Source organism: Apaloderma vittatum, unplaced genomic scaffold, assembly GCF_000703405.1.
Source record: "Apaloderma vittatum isolate BGI_N311 unplaced genomic scaffold, ASM70340v1 scaffold15920, whole genome shotgun sequence".
NCBI classification, from domain to species: domain Eukaryota; kingdom Metazoa; phylum Chordata; class Aves; order Trogoniformes; family Trogonidae; genus Apaloderma; species Apaloderma vittatum.
Genome location: NW_009692990.1, coordinates 1 through 8,913, shown reverse-complemented (window position 1 = coordinate 8,913; position 8,913 = coordinate 1). Strand labels below are relative to the sequence as shown.

At 40.3% G+C, this 8,913-nt stretch overlaps 1 protein-coding gene across 1 annotated transcript; it reads right to left on the bottom strand.

Annotated features, from left to right (window-relative positions):
• Window positions 1–507: 507 nt before the first annotated feature.
• On the bottom strand, window positions 508–5,915 carry CCDC181 (coiled-coil domain containing 181). Its single transcript, XM_009877433.1, has 5 exons — window positions 5,778–5,915; window positions 4,290–5,264; window positions 2,080–2,226; window positions 1,273–1,427; window positions 508–670 (listed from the first exon to the last, which is right to left on the bottom strand). The coding sequence occupies exons 1-5, from the start codon at window positions 5,913–5,915 to the stop codon at window positions 508–510; spliced, it is 1,578 nt and encodes a 525-aa protein (XP_009875735.1).
• Between the last annotated feature and the right edge of the window lie 2,998 nt (window positions 5,916–8,913).

Genomic DNA, 8,913 nt, shown 5'->3' with positions numbered 1-8,913 from the left:
CACTTTCCCTGAACTAAAATAAGAGTCCTCTGGTCTAGCCAGAATTGACAGCTGATCTGTTAATCAATAAAAAGTGGTACAAGAAACAGCATTTTTCCAACAACATAACACCTTGTACAGTCTTCATCACAAGCAGCAGCAACAACAATATTAATCCAGCAAAATCTCAACAATTTACATAATAGCCTGCATCCAGGAATTCATGGTGAAGTAGAGTATAAAGTGCCTTTTAAAGGCAGGAATGTGTTTTTGTCACCCTCATATATAGATCTCACTCTCTAAATGATTTATTCAAACCAGGAAGATCCCTGAGTTATACATAAAAGCAGGCTTTTCAACAAAATTACAAATAAATAGGTAGTAAAGTCATTGACAGTGAAGGTAATTGTTAAATTTATTTGAAAGCTTTAAAAACACCACAAAAAATCATTATCTGTAAAGACCAAAAGCTTAAGCCATAAAAATGAAGAGGGCTGCCACCAAGAACTCTGTGGCCACATCAACCTTTCAACTGTAATGGTCTGTGAAGCGAAAGGACTTCGGCTCTGAACCAATACAGCGGATGTTCTGCAGCTGCTTTGCTCTTCTCGCTTCTAATCTAAGCTGCCTCGCTCTCTCTTTAGCAGCTAGTTCTTCTGCTCGTTTTTCTTCTCTCTTTCTTTTTAGCCATCTGTGGAGAGAGACAGAGAACTAGGAGGACTGACAGTTGCAACTGAGAGTTTTATGTCATCCATTTAACTGGTGTCATTTCATTCTGGGGCAGAAAGGGAGGTGTCGTGGCCGAGCCAGTCTAAAAGTCTGCCACTCCTAAATGCAGGAAGCGCAACTTTTCCATCCCAATTGTCCTGCTGCTGTGCCTGCCTTTACCTCCCCCCTTTCGATGAGCTGATTCAACTCACGGACTTGAGGGGAAAAACATAATTTTAATGGATTAACTTCCTGCTTGTTTAATGAACTGAATCCACCGAAGCCTGCTCCAGAATGGGCAAAAATGGGTATGGGAGAAGGGTCTTCCTTTTTCAGCAGAAGTAATTCACTATTTCAGCTCAGGGTCTGACTTGTAATTTCACAACAGTGAAAAAACAACATCAAGGAACGGATGTATTTTTGCTAGGGCATAAGTTTAAGAGGGCGTACTCATGCAAAAAAACAACAAATAAACCAAACCAATACGGACTTCAGCAGTAAAGGCGTACCAAAAAGTAACTACAGTTGTAAGCTGACAGACTATAAAATTTTCAAATATGATTTCCTAGGAATGACCCCACTTACTCTTTAAAGGCTCTGTTGCATTCCTCTGTTCTTGGAAACAAGGCAATTCCCTCAGTTTGGCGTCTCAAAATTTCTATCTGTTTTTTTTTCATGTGTTCTTGGTGCTTTTTTTTAAGCCATAATCTGAAGGCTTCTTCTGGATTTCTGCTCATCTCCTATTTAAAAAAAAGAGACATATATGCAAAAGGCTTATTGTTAAATGACCTTTACAATAATCACATTACAATAATTTTTTGAAGTCTGCTGGCAACTCCCATTCACGAAACATACTCTGTAAGCAAGCTAGAGCATACGCTAATCTGTCATGGAATATATGTATGAGCAAGCATTCAAAGCAGTGCTTAAAAGAAAATACTGAATTTAGCTTTTCAAGCCCATCACTGCAAGACAGAGGAACTTCAGAAGACAGCATCTGAATATTCAAGCGTTTTTTTGTCAGGTCACGTGCACTAGCTGCTTGCCAACAAGTTCTCAGGGTAAGGAATACACTTCAAAAGGTTTTCTGGGTGCTTGTTCACTGCAGGGTTCAATCAAGTCATTCTCCTGATAAAAAGAAGCATCACTATCTCCTGTGATTTTATAGCTATTAAGTTCATACATGCAGCTTCTACAACTCAAACCACCCTGCCAAGCAGAACAATCCCAAACACAGAAGCCAAGCTAGCTCTTCACTGAGAACAAGGTAACAAAAGCATTTCTTATCACCGTAAAATTTCATATGCTTAGCTAAGAACACAGCCTTAGAATCTGATTTTCCTGTTTAACAAGAGCACTATAGATCCCAGTCTCACATCAGGGAGGTCTTACTTTGCTGTTCATGTCTTCTAGCTCCTTTGCACGACGAATTCGCTTTTCTTCTTGCACTTGTTCTTTCTTCTTCTGTAACCAAGCTTTAAAAACCATATCATTCTCTCTTCTCTTCTGCTCTTCTTGTTCCCTTTTCCTTTCTTCTTCCTTAAATGGAATGAGGAGTGAATGAACTTAGTTTTTAAGAGAATCATCTTAATCTGCAATGGCCCTTATAGACCATAAATAAACCATTTGAATTATATGAGAGACACAAAACCACTGATGAAACAGGAATACTCACAGACTGCATCATAGTTGACATGGCTTTTAGGAAGAAAGGAGTTTGAGCACTTCTGTGGTTCATGTTACAGATACTTTCAGTCTAACCCTTTTTGTGATGACCATTTCCATGACACAACTCAACTTATGGGCATTTCAACGGTAATAGGTGAAGACTTCTAAAATTAAGCCTGCTCAATAGCAGGCTTAAACTGGCCTAAAATCAGTTTAAAATGTATGCAGCTCTCAGGCTTGATGGACCACTAAACCCTAAGGGAGATTTTATGGCCTGCTGGCACTACCTTATAAATAAAGATTTTTTTCTGGACATGAAGTTGTCATGTATTTACTTAAGGAGTATTAATAGCTTAACTCTTCAAGTTTACAAAATGAACTGTTTTTTCCAAAATTGAGACAAGGGTTTTTTATTATTAATTGCATTTTAGCTAATGACAAATATCTGCAAGGAGAAGAAAGGTTTCAAACAACACTTCAGACAGCCAAATAGGATATTTTACCAGGTTTTTACTCTCTTTGACACAAAAGCTACAATCCTCACTCAGTAAAACAATCAGAGAACTCAATTCTTCTTGCAAATAGATGTTGTTCTTCCCACCTACACACGACTTCGAGACTATCTTCCAAATTTACGATTTGCAATTGGCAGAAACGAAAGAAACCCCACCAAAATGAAGCAGACGGATTCCAGTAATGTCAAGAAACGTTTCATGCCTGTGAAATCCATCACAGAATGGAAGAACCCCATTCTTCGAGAATGAAGAAATAAGGCAATTCATTCTTACCTTTCTGTAAGTCAGCCAACAGAGAAAGGGACTTAGCACACACTGTTAGGAAAATAATCTTCCTTACCTCCTCCATGCTACCTTTAAATACACAAGAGGTGTCAAGAGATCTAGTCTTGTGTGCACAAAAACACCACGTCAGCCGCTCTTCACATTTCCTATCCCTTGTTACTGCACTAAGCCTCAGCAAGCTTTTCAAATAAAGCAAGCTAGACCTATTTCCCCAGAGAGAAAGCAATCTCTGTAGCTACTTAGCCAGCTTACTTACATCACAGCACAGAAAAATGGCAGATGCTTCACGCTTTTTTTATGGAGCAACATACATAGTAAGTTACGTTTTTCTAATTGTGTCATCATAATGCAAAGCGAAGAAAAATATCTAAGTTTTTAAAATCTTTGGTAAAGACTTCTGAAGTTCCTGGTGCAGCTTTCAGAGGCTCTCTTTTAGGTACTATTTTTTTCTGAATAAGGAGCTGAGAAAGACTTAACAGTGTGGGTTTTTTTCTCAAGTAATACATAAGATACTGATTTGATTTTCTAAAGTAGAGTTACTTCTTTTTCTTTTAAAGTCACCTGTCCATTCCATACATGCTAAACACAACCCTCCTTGTTCATAGTTCTCACAGTCATTCTCCTGTGTAAACCTTATTTTATGACTGACCACTCTCCCGTGTGATAATCGCCTATTTCATACTTAATGAGCATTCAAATGTGCACCTGCATTACTGTAATTATGTTAACTTCCCGCATTGCAAAGTAATCTGCAGAGGTGCAACACCATGTGCTACATCCCAGTAAACAGCGGGCCTGTGATGGAACCTAGGTAGAAAGGGAGTCAATAAGCAAAAGCAGTAAGCACAATATAGCAGAAGAAGGCCTATTTATGAAGGATATATTAAATAAATACTTAATTTCTCCTGTGAGAAAGGCATGATCCTATGCCACTCCTTGAGGTTTTGCATTGGTTTGTTGTTTTTTTTTAACGAAAGGAGTTTTGTGAGATTCTGTACAAACTCCAGATAATTTTTACTATTATTGTTATTGCTGCTTCTCTTATCATGGAAAAAATGGAGTAAATGCCCCGAACACATGAAGCAGAGGAACAGGATGGTCACTTTGATCTACTTGTTGCCTTTATATCTTTACCTCTTTCCTCAGTTTCTCCTTCCTTTGTTCTACCTGCTTCCGCAGTTCTTTTTGTCTGGGAGAAAGAGAGAAAGTGGAGCTTCTCACGGGCACATTTGCAGACTGCGCCCTCTGCGAAGTCTTCCGTTTTCCCAGAAGTCTTGCAGCACTGACAGCAGAATTCGGCCGACGCTTTGCGTTAGACGGAGGCTTAGGGAAATACACACGTTCTTCTCCACCAGGAGAAGAATGCACTCCTGGTCTTACTGGATGTACTTCCTTCATTCCAGAGGCAGTGCCAAAAGGACCACAGTGTGAAGATTCTGGAGACGTATGCTGAGTTTCAATATCGGTAAAGGAAACACTTATTGGGGGCAAAAAGCCCTGGCTTTCAATATCACGTAAACCTAAGAGTTCAAATTTCCCATCTTTTTCCACTAGGATTTTACCATCCTTCTTTTCCTCATCCTCGCCAGGGTGTGATGAAAAAGATGCGTTTTCCTGTCCCATTTCATTAGAAATATGCAGCCGAGATAGCCTATTCGAAACATCATCTCCTCTTGCAAGGTCAGTTTTACAAGCTTCACCATCTTCTAGAGGAGGAACTTCAAGATCCACCAACTTATCCTTAAATTTTAATTTTCGTTCTCTGTTCTGATCCACAGGAGCCTGATTCTCCAATAGTTTGTTGGCTTCTTCAATCTTTTCCAAGATGTAGCGCTTTATTTCTTCATCCTCTTCTTCATCAAGTTCCTGCTGGTTTTCCAGCTTGGACTCTTGGATAGAGCTTTCACTATCAGTATCAGATATATGGTCCACCTGTTTAGTATCAGACCTGGATTCCAAACTTTCTTCATCAGAGGGTCTCACTTTCGCGTCTACATCTGCCTCTGAAAGCTGGGCTGGACTTTCTTCCATTTCCTCAGTGTCTTCCTCAGAGCTGTCTGTAACTTTAGCAATTTGTGCTTCAATATCCTCTTCATTATTGTCAGGATTCTAAAAAATTAAAATAAACTAGTCTATTCTCCCAGCAAAGAACAGTATCAGAGAAAAAGAAAAGAAACAGCGAGAGAGCAGAGCAGTACTAACTACCCTAATTCTAAAACAGGCTGTCAAATAGTGCAGGTCATAACTCATTGCTTTTTTTTGGCACTAACAGCTCTCTCAGCTTCTTCATGTTCACAAAGTTTAACTAATCATGGCTTGTGCAGTTATCAGTGACACCATAAAAAAAGAATGCGTGTTGCAAAAACACATAAAGGAACCCAGAAATACCTTTAAAATATATTATTTTCAATCAATGCTGAGTTTTCTGTTTTAAGGTAATTATAAACAAACCAACTAGTTCACTGAATTGTTTTCCACTATAATTCCAAATAACCTTCCTTGTCAAAATTCATTGAATGTACCTATACATTTCAAATCATGTTGAATTTTGTGCTTGTGATTCCAAATATTAGTCAATTTTGTCACCTAAAGAGGACAACTAGCATTTAATTTAACAAATACCTCTCTTTCACCAAGGTTTTCATCTTCTTCTTCGTTACTTGGCCATTCAAGGTCTTTTTCAAAATCATCCTCGTATTCTCCACTTGCTGTTAAATCACTCATATCTGCTGGATCTCCTTCGTCTTCCTTTTCACTCATTTTGGTGATGTGTTAGAGCAATACTACAAAAACGAGAGGGAAAATATTGTTTCAAAATTCTAGCAATACACAGATACAGAACATTGACCTCTCCCACATCAAACTTACAAGCAGTATCAATACAACCATGATAGGTAACGCCACAGAACCTCAGGACTAAGGATCACCAATGGTTTATAAACATGAATGGGTTTTGCCTTTCCAGTTCTGACTACTAGGGGAAGATTTGCGTCAAAGCAATCCAAGGTGACTTACTTGACATCTTGCAGTAAGTCCCTGACAGAGCTAGAACTAGAACTCAAGATCTCTTTAACTGATAGTCTCATGCTCGGACAAAGAAAACGTTAATTTATATTTGTCAAAACTACTACGAGCTTTCATTGCTCCCAGGTGTGTTTTACATTGTTGTTTTGTACCTGCCTGGCCCATTTCCCTTTAAAGAAATCTTGTTAAAAATTATATTGAAAAAATGCAGGATGCCCAAGTCCTAGAAGATCCGTTCCACAGCCTACAGCAGAACAAATTACCAGAAAGCTTCTCCTAATGACATATTAAGAGAAGCCACTCCTTGACCGGACCCTTCACAGAAACCTGCTAGAGTGACTGAACATTTACAAGCAGTTAGCTTTCAAACCGTATCATCATCTCCACTGATACTAGGAGGAAAGTCACACAGACACCAGCCGAGCCTCTTGGGAAAAGGACTCAGTTCTGGTTTGAATTTCTGAGGACAACAACGGGAAATACTCATTAGCCAGTTAAGCAGGCTGGGTACGGTCATATTCATGCCAAAAGTGAAGATGTGCCACTATAAGGATTGAATCTTTTAAACCATCTTTGGACTGCAGAGCACACAGGTGCCAACAGCCCCTGAAGGACTGCCTGAAGGCCAGTCTTGGGGCTTTGGGGTGACCGCCTGCTGCCCCTCCGCTCAGCTCAGTCAACACAAGGCAGCTGTCTCCATCTAAAGACACAAAAGGGTTACAGACATGTGGAGACACATCAGCCTAGACAGCCAATCCCACTCTTTTTACTTTTCTTTCCCAAATTTGTTTATTACTGTTTAGAAAAGCACCACAAAAGAAGGAAACATTGATTATTCAAAAGTTCCTATTCTCTTTGTATTCTCTGCTGTAGGCTGGAAGGTGCCCCTTCTAAGCACGAGCATTAGCATATGGCAACACAATGCACAATGTAAGAGTTCGCTCAGACCCTGGATGGCCCTGGAACAGCAAGACAGCTCTTGCCATGTGACCATCCTGCCTGCCAGACAAGAAGCACTGCACCTGGACTTCCCAGGCTGTGAAACCATTTTGTAAAAGCCCTTCCATCCAAAAGGCATTGCTTAAATTTCTTCAAGCTTTTAAGTTCTGATTAGCATCTCCAAGTTCTTAGCTATTTGTTCTGAGGACCATCAGCTCCACTTCTTAAAATTCTGCATCTTGTTCTTAATAGTGCTCTCTTCTAGACCTCAAAAGGGAGTTAAGAATTTTTTTAAGAGGTGTGCTGGTTTTGGTTGAGAGTTAATTTTCTTCATAGCACCTGGCATGGGGTTGTATTTTGGATTTGTGCTAAAAACGCTGTTGCTGCCACAGGGATGTCTTCGTTAGTGCTGAGCAGTGCTCACTCAGCGTCAAGACTTTTTCTGCTTCTCACCCCACCGGAAAGCAGGCTGGGGCTGCACAAGAGGCTGGGAAGGGACACAGCTGGGACAGCTGACCCCAACTGACCAAAGGGACATCCCACACCATACAGCATCATGCTCGGTATATAAAGCTGAGGAAAGAAGAAGGAAGGGGGGATACGTTCAGAGTGATGGTGTTTGTCTTCCCAAGTCACCGTTACAAATGCTAGAGCCCTGCTTTCCTGGAGATGACCGACCACCAGCCTGCCCACGGAAAGTGGTGAATTAATTCCTTGTTTTGCTTTGCTTGCATATGCAGCTTTTGCTTTACCGGTTTAAACTGTCTTTATCTCAATCCACGAGTTTTCTCACTTCTGCCCTTCTGATTCTCTTCCCCATCCCACCTGGGGAGGAGTGAGCAAGCAGCTGTGCAGGGCTTAGTTGCTGGCTGGGGTTGAACCAACAACAAGAGGAAAGAATGGTAATAAAGCTGGCTGCTTTTGTTGAAAACTCATTTGTATAGAAAGTTTAAAAAAGCTCTTCTTTTAGTTTCATCCATATTTTGGTCAAGAAAATCTGGCAATTTTTTGCTCCTAATTCACTTCTTTTTAGCCACCACTTGCCATGAGAATCACTCAGTAACACTAGGTTTCTCCGAGTTCAAATTTTCAAAGCTTGTTCAGGTTGTTTTTCTTGCACCTCTTCTCATGTGATATAACTTTTGGTAGGAAAAGACCTTTCTTTCACAAATACCCTTAGTTTGGGTGGTGACATGTATTTGGGTTCTTAATGAAGGTTACTTTGCTCTAGGATCTATTCAGCACAGAAGAACTATTTTTGTTTAACTTCATCATTGCGGTAAGTGGATGCAAAAGCTACAAAGGTGAATTATGCCTTTAATAAAATATGTTCAGGTCAGTCTGTGACACTTCAAATACTGAAAACTCTTCAGTTTATTCAGGATACATAAAATAAAGGGAGGAAGCATAAAAAACAGCCGCTTCTGTTGTAACGTAGTCGTGGATGAAGAGATAATTTCAGTTTAACGACCTGGTTTCAGCAAACGCTGAATCAGCTCCTAGGCTATTTAGGGTCTTAGGAAGTAAAGATTAAGGTGCTGCAGGTTTAACAGGAACCAAAAGCATTCAGAACAATCCTAAGCCTTTACTTCCACCTGCTTCTAATCTAATTTGAGGGTGGTTATGTCGTGACTGAAAGGCTTTGTAGCGCCTCTACGTCTTTATGTGCCGGCTCAGGCCGGGCAGTTTCCAGAGGAGGGACGCAGCGACGGCCTCCCGTTACTTCTCCCCTTTGTACCAAAACACACGAACGTACGGATTCACCACCGCGAACCCAACCCGGTTACGGTGGGAA